This window comes from Engystomops pustulosus, chromosome 2 (assembly GCF_040894005.1).
Source record: "Engystomops pustulosus chromosome 2, aEngPut4.maternal, whole genome shotgun sequence".
Lineage (NCBI taxonomy): Eukaryota > Metazoa > Chordata > Amphibia > Anura > Leptodactylidae > Engystomops > Engystomops pustulosus.
In genome coordinates this window covers 8,478,738-8,498,536 of record NC_092412.1, presented here as the reverse complement: position 1 = coordinate 8,498,536, position 19,799 = coordinate 8,478,738, and the positions used below count along the sequence as shown (strand labels likewise).

The following is a 19,799-nucleotide window of genomic DNA, read 5'->3' as shown; positions in this document are numbered from 1 at the left end:
CCCCTTTGCACATGCTCTACCTCTTCCTGCAGTCCCAAACAATCAAGAATGTGTTGCTTTAAAATAGCACTGAGAGCAGCATTTCTTGAGTCACCTGGGACTGCAGGATGATTCTTTGAGTTCTATGTCGAGTGCTATATTGATGGCTTAGGCGCCCAAAAAGAGGGCTCCAAGTGCCACCTCTGGCACCCGTGCCATAGGTTCGCCACCACTGCACTATATGGAGGGACTACAACTCCCAGCATGCTCCAGGAGCACACACTATATGGAGGGACTACAACTCCCAGCATGCTCCAGGAGCACACACTATATGGAGGGACAACAACTCCCAGCATGCTCCAGGAGCACACACACTATATGGAGAGACTACAACTCCCAGCATGCTCCAGGAGCACACACACTATATGGAGAGACTACAACTCCCAGAATGCTCCAGGAGCACACACACTATATGGAGGGACTACAACTCCCAGCATGCTCCAGGAGCGCACACACTATATGGAGGGACTACAACTCCCAGCATGATCCAGGTGCACACACTATATGGAGGGACTACAACTCCCAGCATGATCCAGGTGCACACACTATATGGAGGGACTACAGCTCCCAGCATGTTCCAGGAGCACACACACTATATGGAGGGACTACAACTCCCAGCATGCTCCAGGAGCACACACACTATATGGAGGGACTACAACTCCCAGCATGCTCCAGGTCCCTCCATGTGGGGTCCAGTATGTGCTATTAGTGAGGAGCGGCACAGTCCAGCGCCATCACTCCTCCCTCAGTCCAGTGACCTCCCCTCCAGTGTCTGGAGAATCCCCATCTGTCACATCACACATGTCATGGACACAATTGCTTCATATAGAGTTTGCTCTTAGTTCTTCTCCTGTTTCCTCAGGTTCTATAGATCCAGGACTCCCAGAGGTTTCTCCTAAAGATGATCCTTTCCATCAATGATCCCCCAGGGATCCGGGAGAAGGACAGAGAGCAGATGGCGGCCAGGATCCTGGAGCTCACCCTGGAGATGATCTCCTTGATAACCGGAGAGGTGAGAGTCTCCCAGGACACGGCTCTTATCTCTAGGAATAACAGCGGGAAATGACTGGAGAGGTGAAGGATTCTTAGGATCTATGTAGTGATCAGTGTCTCCCCATACACAGGATTACACAGTAGTGAAGAAGTCGTCTGGTGAGTGTGTGACCCCCCGTGTGTCAGGAGGATGGACCCAGAGCCCCATCACCGAGCCTCCACCTCATTCACTGATACATGAGCAGAAGATCCTAGAACTTACCTCCAGGATCACTGAGCTGCTGAGCGGAGAGGTGAGCGCTGCCGGGAATGCTGGGACATTGTACAATAACACAAGGGAGGGGTCTGGGTGATGACTGTGTCATTGTGGGTGTCAGGTTCCTATAAGGTGTCAGGACGTCACTGTCTATTTCTCCATGGAGGAGTGGGAGTATATAGAAGGACACAAGGACCAGTACAAGGACATCATGATGGACCACCAGCCCCTCACATCACCAGGTAAGAGGAGACCTTCCTGATTATAGAGGACAGAGCAGGTGTGAGGTCACCTCCGCCATCATCTCATCATCACATATAGACAATGTATCAGTCACTGTGTATATTTCCTATAGATGGATCCAGTCAGAGAAATCCACCAGAGAGATGTCCCAGTCCTGGAGATTCCCGGGATATTACACAGGAACCAGAGAGATGTCCCAGTCCTGGAGATTCCCGAGATATTACACAGGAACCAGAGAGATGTCCCAGTCCTGGAGATTCCCGAGATATTAAAGAGGAACCAGAGAGATGTCCCAGTCCTGGAGATTCCCGAGATATCAAAGAGGAACCAGAGAGATGTCCCAGTCCTAGAGATTCCCGAGATATTAAAGAGGAACCAGAGAGATGTCCCAGTCCTGGAGATTCCCGAGATATTACACAGGATCCAGAGAGATGTCCCAGTCCTGGAGATTCCCGAGATATTAAAGAGGAACCAGAGAGATGTCCCAGTCCTGGAGATTCCCGGGATATTACACAGGAACCAGAGAGATGTCCCAGTCCTGAAGATTCCCGAGATATTACACAGGATCCAGAGAGATGTCCCAGTCCTGGAGATTCCCGAGATATTAAAGAGGAACCAGAGAGATGTCCCAGTCCTGGAGATTCCCGGGATATTACACAGAAACCAGAGAGATGTCCCAGTCCTGGAGATTCCCGAGATATTACACAGGAACCAGAGAGATGTCCCAATCCTCTATATTTCCATGTTGTTAAAGAGGAGCCGGAGGAGAATGTCCCACTGGATCATCAGGTAGGTGGAGCTGAGGTTCCTGTGAATCCTCTATAGATGGATGTAATGAAGCTACTTACCTTCTCCGGCAGCAGTGGGTGGAGGGTCTATGGGGAGATGTTGGTCGGACATAACTACAAATGGTAGAAGAGCAGGAGAAGTGAATAATCTTGTCCCTGGTGTCCATGAGTCTCCACCTCAGGATCGGGTCACATCGGGTTATGCAGTAATATAACCGGAACATTGATGTTGATGTGTAAAATATTGGGATGAATGTGGATCCCGTCTCCTCCTGCAGGAGATTATTCCCCTTAGTTCCTGGTTCTGGAGGTTTCTGTCCATCACTTGGATATAAGAGAATCTCTGGAGACATTTCCTTGTTTTCTCAGGTCCTTCATGTTGGATCTTTCCAGGAAAGTTGTGGTGGAAGGAGGAGCGGAGAGGAAATCCCCTCATCAGTGACAGAGGAGGGTAAGAGCCTTTCATGTATCTTGTGGGTTATTCTTCCCTTATACATTGCAGGGAGAGGTCACATCCAGGGGTCGGATCAGTCTGTATCTATATCTCCCTCATCCCAGGTAGAGAGCGATGGGTACTCAATTATAAGCCAAAGCACATAATATTACCACAAAAATACTGGGAAAGCCCATTGACTCGAGTATAAGCCTAGGGTGGTAAATGCATTAGTCACAGGCTCTCTCAGTATATAGCTAGCCAGTCCCCTTCCCCCTAGCAATTTTTGCAAAACCGGATGACGTCTCTATGGCTGGGGTGGTGGTGGTAGTAAACCTGAAAAGTGAAGTGATTATATAAAAGATGGGAGGGGTTATGGTGTCGCCTTCCAGGCTCATTTACATGTAGCAGTGATATGATACTGATATGTGGACCAGTAAGCACAGGCAGGGATGTTACATCTTGGGACTGAGGTAGGAATCGCTGTGGCGCATGTACTTCCATCACTGAGGATTTCAGGACATCACTCCTTGCTTCCGGGTTGCCTCCTCCTCAGTTTCCTCTTCTTCTACCTTCTCATCCGGTCACTGTTGGACTGGCGGTACCAGTTTCAGCACAGCCATGGGAAACGCAACAGAATGTGCTGAAACATATGTGTGAGCAAAAGACCGAACACCACCCAAAGTAGGGAAAATTCCCCCAACCTCTGGAGTAAGTCTCTGGATCAACTGAAACTGTTTTTCAGTTCTGGGCACCGGTCCATAAAACGGAAGCCCTGGAGCTGGAGAAGGTTCACCGTAGAGACACAAAAACGATAAGGGGTATGGAGGGTCTCGGTTATGAGGAAAGATTAAATCAATTAGATTTATAGAGTCTAGAGACGACTAAGAGGGGACATGATCAACTTATATAAATATATGGATGGTCCATACACAATACATTATATGGTAGTAAGTTGTTCCAGATTAAATCAAATCAAAAGACAAGGGGGCGGAGTCTGCATCTGGAGAAAACCAGGTTTAATCACCAGAGGCGTTAGGACTTTTTTACTATAATTACGGTCAATCTGTGGAATAGCGGAGCTCAGGCGCTGGTCACAGCAGGGACAGCAGAGAGCTTCAAGAAGGGTCTAGATGCCTTTTTACACGTAAATAACATTGAGGGTTATGTTATATAGAATTGTTTCCCCTAAATCCCTTCCTCATCCAATCCCATCCCTTCCCTTCCTTGGTTGAACTTGATGGACATGTGTCTTTTTTCAACCGTATAAACTATGATACTATGAATGGCATGAAGCTCAAAGATCCGGCAGGGGTTGATGGGAGCAGCCGGCTTATAAGGAAAACCTGGAACTGGGCAGTGCCATACAGAGCCAATGTTCGTGAGCCAACGCGCGCCCTAGGGCTAGGTGTGCTCTGTAGAGCGCTTGGCGATGAAGTTTCAGGCTGGGCAGAAGTATCTGCTGACTGATACTGTTAGTAATTGAGGTCCCGGCTTCATGAGGTGCATAGGCTGCAGCAGCCCGGGGGCCAAAGTGGGACCCATAATTGCCTAAAAATAGCAGGTGACAGTCCTGGGGCACTTGATGTAGTGAGTGTCCTGTATGAAGTCCAGATGGTGAGGGATTTACAAGAGAGTCACGGAGTATTGAGATATGAGCATCGGCTCTGCTCGTCAGTAGGCCACGCCCCTCTAAATGAATTGTATTTTAAGGTTAGTAAGCAGACAGTAAGTTCCTGTGGTCAGTGTACACACAAATGGGTTGGAGAGCTCCCTCCAGAAGATACCGCCATTATTCCAGAGGAAGTTTGATGGCTAACAGTTCTCTGTCACCAATCGAATAATTTTTCTCAGTGGAAGAAAAAGTCTTTGAAAAGAAGCCGCATGTAAGAGTTCGGCCATTAGGCCCTTTCTGGGTGAGCACAGCTCCTACGGAGGATGCATCCACCTCGAGATGAAAGGGTTTGTCTGTGTCAGGCTTAGTGAGCACAGAAGCTGAGGAAAAGGTGGACTTTAGCTTGGAGAAGGCCTCTTCAGCTGTAGGAGGCCAGGCACGGGGATTGGCACCTTTCTTGGTGAGTGCTACGATGAGGCAATGGACTTTATCACTGATCTGCCTGTCTCCTCGGGCAATACTGTCATCTGGGTGGTGATGGACCGGTTTTCCAAGATGTCCCATTTTGTTCCTCTTCGAGGTCTTCCGTCTTCTCCACGGCTTGCCAGTTTGTTCTTCAAACATATCTTCCGGCTGCATGGTCTTCCACTTCACATCGTGTCCTACCGAGTTGTCCAGTTTGTTTCCAAGTTCTGGCGTTCCTCGTGTAACCAGCTACAAGTCAACCTTGACTTTTCCTCTGCCTACCACCCTCAGTCGAAAGGCCAAGTAGAAAGGGTGAACCAGACTTTAGGCTGTTACCTCCGCCTCTTCGTCTTAGCCGGTCAAGATAACTGGACTGATCTGCTACCATGGGCTGAGTTCTCTTACAATTCCCTGGACTCTGGGTCTGCTGGCGCGGCTTTGTTCTTTGTGGTCTACGGACGAGTCCCTCGTCCTCCTCTTCCGCTGTCTACTCCCTCAGTTGTCCCTGCGTTAGAGGATCTGGTGCAGGACCTCAAATCAATTTGGGGCCAGACCCACCAGTCTTTTCTCACGAGTCTTGACCTGAGCCAAGACCCAGGCTAATAAGAAACGTCGAACTCCTCCTGTCTTCTCTCCGGGTGACAAGGTGTGGTTATCCCCCAGATAAGTCTGGCTGAAGATACCCAGCTACGAACTTGAACCCGATTCCTTGGTCCCTTTGAGGTAATCAAGCGCATAAATCAAGTGGCCTACAAGCTCCACCTTCCTCCATCAATGCGCATCCCGAACTCCTTCCATGTCTCTCTCCTGAAGCCAGTCATTTTGAACCGCTCCTGAGGCTGATTCCCCTGATGTCTATGAAGTTAAGGAGGTCCTGGACATGAAGACCATGAGAGGTAAGCGATTCTTCCTTGTAGACTGGAAGGGGTTCGGGCCTGAAGAGAGATCCTGGAAGCCCGAAGAGAACATTTTGGATTGGACTTTCCTCCAGAGGTTTCTTGGGACCAAAAAGAAGAGGGGAGACCTAAGGGGGGGGGGGGGTGCTGTCACGGATTGCGGGCACACCCGTGACCCTCTCCGTCACACTGCCCTGGGCCCCTTTCCGAACTTGCCTCTCCACGTTCCCGCTCCTGTCCGGACTAGGCCACGTGCGTGTCCCCTCTTCCCAGGCTGCGCCCGGCGGTACTTGGAGATTTAAAGGGCCAGCGCACAGGTTATTGGAGCTGGTCTAAATCATAACACAAAACCCACATGTATAGTATCACCGCGTCTGTAAAAACCCACAGAATAAAAGTAAATAATTATTGAACCCGCACGATGAACACCGTAAAAAAAAAAAGTTAAAAATCTGCCAAAAATTATAATTTTAGCCATTTAATCCCACAAAAAATGCAATAGGTGATCCAAAAAAATGTACTCCAGAATGATACCGTTGCGAAGTACAACATGTCCCGCAAAAAACAAGACATCAACCAGTTCCGTAGCCAAAAAAGTAACAATGTTATGCCACTTGGAAGAGTTGGAAATGATAGATTTTTCCCCACATTAGGGTTTTATTTGGCAAATTTTGTAAAACATAAGAAGAAATATTCATGTCTGGTATCCCCGTAATCGTACTGACCTGTAGAATAAAGATCACATGATTATTAGGCTATACGGTGAATGCCAAAAAAAAGTAAAAAATCCAGTACAGAATTGATGCTTTTCAACTCCTGCCTCAAAAAAATAAGTTAATAAATTTTCAATAGGAGATACCAACCCCAAAATGGTCACACTGGAAAAAGCATCTCATTCCGCAAAATAAAAATGCCATCACATGGCCCCAATAACGAAAAAGCTAAAATTTTATAGCCTACTAAAGGGGCCAATGAGGAAACTAAAATCCTGGCAGCTGCAGGGCGCTCCTTCCCTCCTGCACCTCGCTGTACCCCCATAAAACAAGTAACGGCCACATGTGGGGGGGTCTCTGTACTCGGGAGAAATTGCATAACAAATATCTTTTGGAAAAGTGTACATTTTAGGGCTAAATGAACGTATAACCGACAAAATTTGACCATTCTAAATTTCACCTCCATTTTGATTTAATTATTATGAAGATCTAAAGGGGTTAACAATCTTCCTAAAAGCTGTTTCTGATAGCTTGAGGGGGGCAGATTTGAAAATGGGTTGATTATACAGGGGGTTTGATGCTAAATATTAAAAATTTCATTCAGAACGGTAATTCTGATATAGTAAATTCTGAAAATACGGAAAAGCGATATTTGTAAGCTGTATGACATCAAAATAAATTATCCAGACATTTCAAAAGTTATGAAAATGTAAAGTAGACATATGGGAAATGTTATTCAGCAACTTATTTAGGTGGTAATGATTTCAAATTTGAAAAATTTTTTGGTAAATAAACGCAAAACTTATCAGCCAAAATTTAACACAAATGAAGTAAAGGAATAAAACATGTGAGGGGAAAAAACAGAGTTCAAAAGTTCTAACCATATAAAGCGACGCAAGTCAGAATCCAAAAAATGGGGCTGAGCCTTTAGCTACAAAATGGCTGCGTCGTTAAGGAGTTAAAAGTATAAAAGTGCTAAATGAGGAACAATTACCAAACCAAAAATTACCAAAACCTAAAGTGTTAGAATATACATAATGAATAAAGTGTGAGAAATAAAGAATGCATTATACTAAATAAAATGCAATATAAAGGATGAGAAAACAAAATCACAAATGCAATCGATAAAATAGACAAATCATAAGACCCAAATAGCATAGATCGGTTGTTGGGAAAATATTTGAAGGGTTTGTTAGAGATGCTATCCTGGAGTATCTCACTGCACATAACCTTATAATCCAGCTTCAGGTTTATGAAGGATCGGTCCTGTCAGACTAATCTGATCGGTTTCAACGACGGGGTAAGTTCTAGTCTGTACCTGAGGGAGGCCGGGGATGTTGTATACAGTATATGAACTTTTCCAAGGTATTAGATACAGTGCCATATAAAAGGCATACAATGAGAAATGCTGGGACGAGGGGAAAATCTGTGTATTTGAGTAAGCAATTGGCTTAGTGCTAGAAAACAGAGGGTCGTTATAGAGGTTTTACAAAGTAGAGTTTCAATATTTGTAGATGATACTAAGCTCTGTAAAGTAATTAATAGAGAGGAGGATAGTATAATATTATATATAAATTTGTGGAAATTGGAGTCATGGGCTGCCAAATGGCAGATGAGGTTTAATGTAGATAAATGTAAGGTTATGGACTTGGGTCAAGGAAATGGAAATTTTATGTTTTAAATGGTAACTTTCTTGTTAAAACTAAAAAAAGACTTGGGGTGTATAGTAAATTATGTTTTAGTGATCAGTGTCAGGCATCTGCTTCTAAAGCAAGTACATTTATGGGATGAATCAGGAGAGGAATAGATTATCATTGTGTTATGATAGTTTTACTTTTATATAAATCACTGGTCAGACCGCACATTACCTGGTAGAACTGGAATGGGTGCAGAGAAAAGCAACCAATATTATTAGGGGAATAGGGGGATTAGAATACAACGACAGATTACTAATTTTGGGGTTATTCAACTTAGAAAAAAGACGGCTGAGGGGAGACCTCATTACAATGTAAAAATACCTGAACAAGGGTCTCTCCAAATATCTTTTTATACCTGGGCCTGCCATCAAGAGTAGGGGAAATCCTCTACGCCTAGAGGAGAGGTGGTTCTACCATCACCATAGACAGGGGGCATCCTCTACACCTAGAGAAGAGGCAGTTCTACCATCACCATAGATAGGGGGCATCCTCTACACCTAGAGGAGAGGAGGTTCTACCATCACCATAGACAGGGGGCATCCTCTACACCTAGAGAAGTGGCAATTCTATCATCACCATAGACAGGGGCATCCTCTACACCTAGAGGAGAGGAGGATCTACCATCACCATAGACAGGGGGCATCCTCTACACCCAGAGGAGAGGAGGTTCTACCATCACCATAGACAGGGGGCATCCTCTACACCTAGAGGAGAGGAGGTTCTACCATCACCATAGATAGGGGGCATCCTCTACACCTAGAGGAGAGGAGGTTCTACCATCACCATAGATAGGGGGCATCCTCTACACCTAGAGGAGAGGAGGTTCTACCATCACCATAGATAGGGGGCATCCTCTACACCTAGAGGAGAGGAGGCTCTACCATCACCATAGACAGGGGGCATTCTCTACATCTAGAGGAGAGGAGGCTCTACCATCACCATAGACAGGGGGCATCCTCTACACCTAGAGGAGAGGAGGCTCTACCATCACCATAGACAGGGGGCATCCTCTACACCTAGAGGAGACGAGGTTCTACCATCAACATAGACAGGGGGCATCCTCTACACCTAGAGGAGAGGAGGTTCTACCAACAGCATAGATAGGAGGCATCCTCTACACCTAGAGGATAGGAGGTTCTACCATCACCATAGACAGGGGCATCCTCTACACCTAGAGGAGAGGAGGTTCTACCATCACCATAGATAGGGGGCATCCTCTACACCTAGAGGAGAGGAGGTTCTACCATCACCATAGATAGGGGGCATCCTCTACACCTAGAGGAGAGGAGGTTCTACCATCACCATAGATAGGGGGCATCCTCTACACCTAGAGGAGAGGAGGTTCTACCATCACCATAGATAGGGGGCATCCTCTACACCTAGAGGAGAGGAGGTTCTACCATCACCATAGATAGGGGGCATCCTCTACACCTAGAGGAGAGGAGGTTCTACCATCACCATAGATAGGGGGCATCCTCTACACCTAGAGGAGAGGAGGCTCTACCATCACCATAGACAGGGGGCATCCTCTACATCTAGAGGAGAGGAGGCTCTACCATCACCATAGACAGGGGGCATCCTCTACACCTAGAGGAGAGGAGGCTCTACCATCACCATAGACAGGGGGCATCCTCTACACCTTGAGGAGACGAGGTTCTACCATCACCATAGACAGGGGACATCCTCTACACCTAGAGGAGAGGAGGTTCTACCATCATCATAGACAGGGGGCATTCTCTACACCTAGAGGAGACGAGGTTCTAGCATCACCATAGACAGGGGGCATCCTCTACACCTAGAGGAGAGGAGGTTCTACCATCACCATAGATAGGGGGCATCCTCTACACCTAGAGGAGAGGAGGTTCTACCATCACCATAGATAGGGGGCATCCTCTACACCTAGAGGAGAGGAGGCTCTACCATCACCATAGACAGGGGGCATTCTCTACATCTAGAGGAGAGGAGGCTCTACCATCACCATAGACAGGGGGCATCCTCTACACCTAGAGGAGAGGAGGCTCTACCATCACCATAGACAGGGGGCATCCTCTACACCTTGAGGAGACGAGGTTCTAGCATCACCATAGACAGGGGGCATCCTCTACACCTAGAGGAGAGGAGGTTCTACCATTACCATAGACAGGGGGCATCCTCTACACCTAGAGGAGAGGAGGTTCTACCATCACCATAGACCAGGGCATCCTCTACACCTAGAGGAGAGGAGGTTCTATCATCACCATAGACAGGGGGCATCCTCTACACCTAGAGGAGAGGAGGTTCTACCATCACCATAGACAGGGGGCATCCTCTACACCTAGAGGAGAGGAGGTTCTACCATCACCATAGACAGGGGGCATCCTCTACACCTAGAGGAGAGGAGGTTCTACCATCACCATAGACAGGGATTCTTTACTGTAAGAGCAGTGAGACTGTGGAACTCTCTTCTGCAGGAAGTTGCATTGGCTGATAATTTGAACATGTTAGAGAGGGGCCTGGACTCCTTTCTGGAGAATAATAATATCACATTGTATGGGAATAAACCAGGGCGTTATTCTGACCGCTATATTAGGGTCGGGAAGGATTTTTTTCCATGTTTTGGGCTAATTGGTATCAGTGTTGCAGAGCTTTTGCCTTCTTTTAGATCAATGCGTATTATTTCTGGGTCGTGCAGGAGCTGTATAACTAATATACAAGTAGAGTAATAGAGAGAGTTTGTACTCCAGCACTCAATCGGATAATACGGGTCTTCTTTATGATACCATGATTAATAATATGTTTAGATGAAACGCGTCGGTGTAAGGGTTGTATTCTCTGTGCACTATGGACTTTTTATTATAGTATAGAAGACTCATATTATCCGACTGAGTGCTGGAGTACAATCTCTTTCTTTTACTTTGTTTGGCACCTGCTTCGGGGCGGAGACCCGTGCACCTATCGGACGTGAGAGGGGCAGGTGAGCTGAGTTTGTTGATTTATAATATACAAGTAGCACCTGATAAGTGGTGAATCCTCCAGTAGAAGCCCCTGTATATACGGCTGCCGGGGGCTTCTCCCACCCACTTTACTGGTTTTCTAGGACTACGAGGCTCCGCTCCAGGGGGGGATGGGAATCTCTGGTTACACAACCCTCTTATGTCTGGGAAGATTCCAGTTTCTAAGGATTTGATTATTTATTTCATGGTTGGATTTTATTCAAATTGTATTTCAATGGATTAATATTCATGACCTTTTTCTCCATAGATGACTGTATGTTACTGACTGGCTGCTTTACTAATGCTTGTAACTGGAGAAAAGGAAACTTCCAATATTGATTTCTTGACTTTATTTTTTAGGAGAGGAAAGTACAAGAGGTTCCCATGGACGTCCCCCCTCATCTCCTTGTGGTGAAGTAGAAGACAATCAGTCACATCTTTACTCAGAGGAGGGAAATCATGGAGATAAGAGGCAGTTATCATGTCCGAAACATGGAAAACATGTTACCTCGAAATCAAATCTTGATCAACACCTGAGAACTCACACAGGAGAGAAGCCATATTCATGTTTCAGATGTGGGAAACATTTTAGTGTGAAATCAGATCTTGTTGTACATAAGAAAATTCACACACTGGAGAAGCCATTCTCATGTACTGAATGTGGTAAATGTTTTACCCGGGAATCAAGTTTTGTGGCACATCAGAGAACTCACACAGGAGAGAAGCCATTTTCATGTACTGAATGTGGGAAATGTTTTACCCAGGAATCACATCTTGTTGTACATCAGAGAATTCACACAAGAGAGAAGCCATTTTCATGTACTGAATGTGGTAAATGTTTTACCTGGGAATCACATCTTGTTGTACATCAGAGAATTCACAAAGGAGAGAAGCCCTTTTCATGTACTGAATGTGGGAAATGTTTTAACCTGGAATCACATCTTGTTGTACATCAGAGGATTCACACAGGAGAGAAGCCATTTTCATGTACTGAATGTGGTAAATGTTTTACCCGGGAATCACATCTTGTTGTACATCACAGAATTCACACAGGAGAGAAGCCATTTTCATGTACTGAATGTGGGAAATGTTTTAGAGAGAAATCCTGGCTTGTTACACATCAGAAAATTCACACAGGAGAGAAGCCATTCTCATGTACTGAATGTGGGAAATGTTTTACCCGGGAATCACATCTTGTTGTACATCAGAGAATTCACACAGGAGAGAAGCCATTTTCATGTACTGAATGTGGGAAATGTTTTACCCGGGAATCACATCTTGTTGTACATCAGAGAATTCACACAGGAGAGAAGCCATTTTCATGTACTGAATGTGGGAAATGTTTTTCCCGGAAATCATCTCTTGTTATACATCAGAGAACTCACACTGGGGAGAAGCAATTTTCATGTACTGAATGTGGCAAATGTTTTATCCAGGAATCAAATCTTGTGGTACATCAGAGAACTCACACAGGAGAGAAACCATTTTCATGTACTGAATGTGGGAAATGTTTTGCCCATGAATCAACCCTTGATGTACATCAGAGAACTCACACAGGAGAGAAGCCATTTTCATGTACTAAATGTGGGAAATGTTTTGCCCATGAATCAACCCTTGCTGCACATCAGAGAACTCACACGGGAGAGAAGCCATTTTCTTGTACTAAATGTGGGAAATGTTTGAGAGATAAATCCAGTCTTGTTAAACATCAGAGAACTCACACAGGAGAGTTTCCATTTTCATGTACTGAATGTGGGAAATGTTTTAACCAGGAATCACATCTTGTTGTACATCTGAGAATTCACACAGGAGAGAAGCCATTTTCATGTACTGAATGTGGGAAATGTTTTACCCAGGAATCACATCTTGATGTACATCGGAGAATTCACACAGGAGAGAAGCCATTTTCATGTACTGAATGTGGGAAATGTTTTAGAGAGAAATCCTGGCTTATTAAACATCAGAAAATTCACACAGGAGAGAAGCCATTCTCATGTACTGAATGTGGTAAATGTTTTACAAAGAAATCCATTCTTGTTACACATCAGAGAATTCACACAGGAGAGAAGCCATTTTCATGTACTGAATGTGAAAAATGTTTCAGCGAGAAATCCAGACTTACTGCACATCAGACAATTCACACAGGGGCAAAGCCATTTTCATGTACAGAATGTGGGAGATGTTTTAGACAGAAAGGAGGTCTTTTTAATCATCAGAGAACTCACACAGGAGAGAAACCATTTTCATGCTCCGAATGCAGTAAGTGTTTCGTTAATAGATCAAATCTTGTTAGACACAAGAGAACTCACAAAGAAGAGAAATTATTTTTATTTCCAGAAAGTGGAAAATCTTTTACCGGAAAAATCAATTTTGTCTAACACCAGAGATGTTACACAGGAGAGAGGCCACTTTCATGTACAGAATGTTAGAAATGTATTTGTAGCAAAGTAAAGCTTTTCCAACATCACAGAACTTGGGGCAGAAGCCATTTTCATGTTCAGAATGCAGAAAATGTTTTATTCGTCCTGCAAGTAATGGAGCAAAGTCCACAAATCATCAACACGACAACCACTGGTCGCCAGAGAGATCGATGGACTCGATATAAAACTTCCTCCAGGAAGCAATCACTTACAGGGACACTCAGCTTTCAGGACTTTTCCTTTCACCTTTTAAAACCCATGGCTGGAAATAGATGGAAGTACAAAAGGAACTGAGCCGCACTACAGCTCCCCTGCATCCAGGGGGACACCTAGGCCTCAGCTGCCAAATATCAGTCCTGGTTCTCATTCGGTTACTAAACTAGCTGGAGGAGAAGTTCTTATAGTCAGCATCAGTCCTTGTGAATTTTCTCACAATTCTTTGGTAAGGTTCTCTAATTCCTTCCCTGGTCCCTTCCTCATGACGCAGGTCTAGTCACCTGGACAGGCAACCACTGAACAAGGAAGTTTGTCTCTCCTTACAGGTGGATACAGAGAAGAGAATGTCTTACATAGTCTATAATCTGGATTATGTGATGCATTATATAAAGACAATATGTATTGCGGACCTTCCGGACCTTCCTTCTCTAATAGCCTGAATACTATAGCTCTTGGCCTCAGCGTGTAGTGTCCCAGAACCTCATCCCAGCTACTGGGTAATGTAGTTGTCACGTGGTTGATGATTTGCCAAATGTATTATGTGATTCAGTGTGCTCTATGCTGCCACCTACTGGCATAATTGTATAGGTGTGAGAGTTGTGGTCACATGACCTTTCCTTAGCCAGGCTTCCTGGGGAAGCCTCTAGAATCTTCTGAGGGAGGAGTCTCCCAAGTCAAACCTGTGAACTAGAGGGAGGAGCCAGTTGTGACTAGATGCTGAGGAGAAGGTATCAGTCAGGATTTGAGTGTACAGCTATTTAGGCCGCTCTTCACATTCAGCCTAGGCCCCAGCTTCCTATTCCGTGATTTAGTTAGAGATCTGTATTAAACAAAACCATTGGAGCGGCAGGGATCACGGCACTGATACTATTCAGATTTTCTGATGAAATTCGATTTGACCTTAATCGAATCATGACGAATCATATTAAAAACAGGTATTTCCTGGCTGCAGAGAACCTGTAGGGTGTTGTAGAACGTTGTGCCATGCTCAAAGATGCATAGGGAGCGTGGTTTGGTCTTCAAACAATGCTGTGTTTTAGTATGACACGCACATGACAGCCGCCGCTCTTAGAATCGATTCACTCTTCAATTCCATGTGCACTTCCAGGGGCCAACTTCACCAAATAAGTGAAGCGGGAACGCAGCCTGACAAGGTAACGTCTGTGCCAGCTCCAAAGGACTGAGCTAAGGGCCAAGATCCCACTATAACATCACAGAGTGCACTCTTTTTACACTGACATCAGATGATTCCATAGATGACGACACAACCTGTTCTGTTAAACGCGGATACATTTAGAAACCCCCCTAAAAGAGTGCAGAGGGTGTCGGCAGTAATTTTGCATTTACGGCACTGATCATTTTGCCCTTCTTTTCATCCATCAGTGTCCGCTTTTAATCGTTCAATAATCCATCAGTATTGTTAAAGCAAACAGGAGTTGATCCAAAACAGATATGCCAGTAAATGGGATATTTGCATGTCCTCTGTGTTCTGTATCCACTCCTGCTTTTGGCCATAAATCCTGAAGATGAAATTAAGGGGAAAACCAAACATAGTGGCAACGTCATAGAGTGGTGGAGGGTGAAAACAGCATTATGGTAATCACAGGGTGTCCCAGGGAGACAGCGGTCAGTTGGCGGCAGCATGAGTAGGCCGCAGAGTGGCACAATGACAAATTATGGAGGAAACAGCAACATGATAGGTCACAGTGTGGCACAATGACAGAGGAGGTGGCAGCAGCAGGAGGTCAGAGAGTGGCAGAATGACAAACTCAGGTGGTGGCAGCAACATGGTAGGCCACAGTGTGGCACAATGAGTTTGGAGGTGCCGGCAGCAGCAGGAGGTCAGAAAGTGGCACAATGACAGAGAGTGACTGTGGGTGAAAATTGCAGTCCTTGGTAAAGATGGTGGGAGGCAGATTCAGCAACTGGCAGTAGATGTGTTGCATCAGGCAGGTGGCAGCGTCAGAATAGTGGCTGAGGCAGGTAGTTATAATCTAGACTTATTTCTCAACGTTTGAGGGAGGCATCATGGCTGATCTAATTTGATGCATAAGGCATTGGTGTTGAAATCCTGGCCGATCCAAGCCTGATTCATCTTGACAAAGGTCAGACCCAGTTCACCATTCTCAAAGTGTTCTCCTTTGGATGGAGTCCTTGTACTTCTGGTAGACTGTGTCATATTGGCCTATGGTAAGCTGACACCCTCTTCTCCCGACGATGATGATGAAGCCCTTGCTTCACCCGGCTCCCAAGTGCGATCGGCTACATCATCATCAATTTGTGTTTCCCTGTCGCTGCTATTCTCCTCAACGGTCTCAGTACCTCACAGCCTGACTACTTGCAAGTGCAACATAAACTCCCATGCCACTGTCCACATCTTTACTTTGCCGCCTACTGCATGAAGCAGCGGATGTCTGCCCCACCTTTCCACTGCCAAGCAGCTGCTGACTGTCCTCAAACACTTCGTCCTCGCTTTATAGTGGTGCTGAGCCTAGACCACCTAGTAGCTTTCTGGCTGAGGGAAAGGAAGGCTGAGGACAGAGGCTGGTTGAGGACAAATGAGGGCCTCCTACCTGCTCCTGGGCCATGCCAACTAAGGGTTGTATCTGATGAACCCCTCTCCTGTCCATTTTACTCCCTTGTATTGCTGTTTTATCTCCTACCACTCAGCAATGGTCAATGTAAAATTCCATTTTTTGAGCAGGGACTCTCTAAGCAGACACATTATGATCCCTGTATGCTGACAATTTGGTTACATTAGCAGGATCCAGGTTAATCTACAATTTTATTTAGCTTCTGAACATTCACTAGTATCTGGCACACAGAAAAATAGAGATGAGACAGATCAGAGATGAGAGATGATGAGATCTATGAGATGCATATGACACAATTACACTCTCCAGCACTGCTAATTCAGCTATATCACACACACAGTTAGCTCTACTGTGCCTCCTTCCCCTAATTTAAAGCTTTTATCTTGCCTGTAGGTTGTAGGTTTACGGTCCTCATGCATCTGTTTGCCGGCAGGAAATGTGAGAGTCTGTGTGTGTGTGAGCTAATTTTGGAATGCAGGGGGGAGGGACCGATGCCAAGACACTACAGCGTGAAACAGTAGAAACTATTCATGAGAAGAATCTGTATTGCTTGGCCCTGTACTTTCACATTACTCACAATAAACCAAAGGGACTTTGTTTCCTGAAATCCCAAAGCACATTTACGTGGATTAATTGTGAAGCCTGCATTAGTAATTTCAGCTATGACCTTTTCCAAGTGATGCAAATGGTCTCTCCATGTTCTACTAAATATCAAAACAATGGGGCACATTTACTTACCCGGTCCTGTCACGGTCCCCGAGATGTGTTGTCCGACGAGGATGAAGTCCGGCGCAATTCTTCAAGATCCTGCATCTGTTGCTTCTCCGCTGAGGTCCGCCGGAGTTCACCTTCTTCTTCCCGATGTATGTGAGTGCATCTCTGGAGATACAATTTGAATTATAAATCCCGCGCTTAGTCCGAATCAGTCGAGTTGTCTGTCGGCCATGTCCCCCGATTTGTGTCGCATAAAAGTCAAATCCGATCACGTGCGCCAAAAACCCCAATTAAATGCGGCACAAATTGGAGATAGTCTGGAAACCCGGCGAAAATGCACCGTACGGACCCTTAGTAAATGTGCCCCATTGTCTAGATATGAAACTGTGTTCTACATAATCTCTTAATAGAATGGCCATGGCTCTATGAAATGTGGCTGGAGCGCTATGAAGACCCAATGGCAACTGGTACAAACCACTAGACATCGCAAAAGCAGTTTTTGCTGTTGATTTGTCATCAAGTGGAATTTGCCAATATCCCCTGTGTAAATCTAAAGTGGAAATATTTGCTGCATTGCTCAATTTTTCAAGAAGGTCATCAATGCATAGCGGTCAAATAGATAGATAGCATTAATTTAGCAAAAATCTTTGGCAAAACTTATTGGGGGTCAGTTACTAAGGGCCCGAATCGCGTTTCTCCGCCGGGTTACCCGATATTCCCTGAATTGCCCCAGGTTTTTGGCGCACGCGATCGGATTGTGGCACATCGGCGCCAGCATGCATGCGACGGAAATCGGTGGGGGTGGCCGTAAGAAATCCCGACGGATTCGGAAAAACCGCCATATTTTTAAAAAAAAGTGTCGCTTGACACGCACTTACCTGCACCCACGATAGCTTGGGGAATTCCAGTGAACTCCGACGGACTTAAGCTCAGCAGCGACACCTAGTGGACATCGGGAGTATTACCTTAGTGAATCGCAGGAAGACCCGAATCCTCCACACAGAATGCGGCGCTGGATTGCGAATGAACTGGGTAAGTAAATCTGCCCCAGTATCCCATCTTTACCCGACCATCACTACAGGTGAAGACCTAGGACTTTTGGATGGTTCAATAACTTCTAGTTTTAGCCTTTCCTGTACTTCACTTTCAGCCTAGCACTTTTTCAGGTAGTCGTTAAGGCTTCTGTCTGACTGGAGCATGGTCCCAGTATTTATTTCATGATGAACAAAGTACACACACCCAGGATTACTTCCGAACGTATGGGAACTTGACCTAATAAGGTTTCTCAAGCCTTAGATAACTTTGGATTTAAAGTTACCTCTGACCAATCTACAAAATTGTTCAACAAATCATAGAACTTTTCAGACATATCCTGTGAAGACTTCGTGACAATGGTACAAGCAGTGTTAGCTTCTGGACGATTCTCTGGTTCTAGTTTTTTATCTGGGTTTTCAATTTCAAAATCAACTGGACCTGTCTGTCTGATGACTCTGTAAGGCTCTTGCCGTTTTGCCAACAACTTATATTCATGGCTAGGAAGAAAATGAAGTACCTTGTCACCATGAAATGTTGAACAGTAAAGAATTCTCCTGGATTATCAGTGAGATAATACTTGAGCTGTCTGAACCTCTGTCTCCTCGCTAGGTTTCCTCACTGATGTAATATCATTTCAAAATAGTCTCTATAACCATGTCCTAGTTATTAGCATCATGTATGTCCATGTGGCTATAGTAAGATGAAGGGCATGTCTTATTACCAACCTTGTTCCTTAGGTCACTGACATGTGCTTGCAATTCTTTTGAATGTCGTAAAATATGCCCTAATATCATCTTGTGGAGTAAGTTTTGTCATATGAGGGTCTTTCCAAGGAGACACGGTCACAGGTGCAGGATGAGGAGGTGAAACAGCTTGCCCTTCCAATGTTGGTGTCTGCAACAGCCCCGTCCAGCGTTCATCCTGACGTTGCAATTCTTCTCTATTTCTCCTGATCTCCTCCATTTGCTTTTTTTCTGCTACAATCTGCTGCACAGTTAATCATTTCATCAGGTCGGTAATTTTCTCAGGTAAAGCCTTTTCGGGAGCTTCGGTCACACCTGGAGTTGATGAAGCAGCAGCTCCTTGGACCTCTGATTCCTCCTCTTTCTCTGCAGGTGACCTGATTTTAGGTCTGGCACCTGAACTTTCCATCTTGCTGGATTTAGTTGCAGAAACTTGCTTCGCATGAACAGTTTCTTTTGGTTTCATGCGCCAAAAACGAGTCATGTGAGCACTTCTGACACCTGGGGGCACATTTACTCAGATCGTCGGAAAAGTGCTATTTTCGTGTAAAATGCTGCGATTAATGGCGATTAACTAAGATTGTGTGCCAGAAATAATTAATCTGGCGCTTCCCCGCATTGGTGCAACAGAGTTCACCATCTTTTTTGTGGTGCATCTTTAACATACAGCGTGCAACACAATTTGCAGCTTAACCCAGGAAGAGGTACAGCGCCGCCTCGCAACCACTAAGATAGATAAATCACCTGGGCCAGATGGCATACACCCCCGGGTTCTGCATGAATTATGTACCGTGATAGACAGACCATTATTTTTAATTTTTGAAGATTCACTGGGGACTGGTTATGTTCCACAGGACTGGCGCATAGCAAATGTGGTACCAATATACAAAAAAGGATCAAATAGCGATCCTGGAAACTACAGACCCGTGAGTCTAACTTCTGTGGTGGGGAAAATATTTGAGGGGTT

General features: G+C 45.3%; 1 protein-coding gene and 1 pseudogene across 1 annotated transcript in view; both read left to right on the top strand.

Moving 5' to 3' along the window:
- The window catches only part of LOC140119740 (uncharacterized), a 51,079-nt gene extending 48,723 nt beyond the window's left edge, over positions 1 to 2,356 (top strand). The window contains exons 2-3 of the mRNA XM_072139096.1: positions 902 to 1,530; positions 1,644 to 2,356. Coding sequence (XP_071995197.1) covers positions 1,449 to 1,530; positions 1,644 to 2,356 — 795 coding nt within the window. The 5' untranslated portion in view covers positions 902 to 1,448. The remainder of the gene's footprint in view (positions 1 to 901; positions 1,531 to 1,643) is intronic.
- Positions 1 to 16,942, top strand: part of LOC140119969 (uncharacterized) — a 40,404-nt pseudogene extending 23,462 nt beyond the window's left edge.
- Positions 16,943 to 19,799: the final 2,857 nt, after the last annotated feature.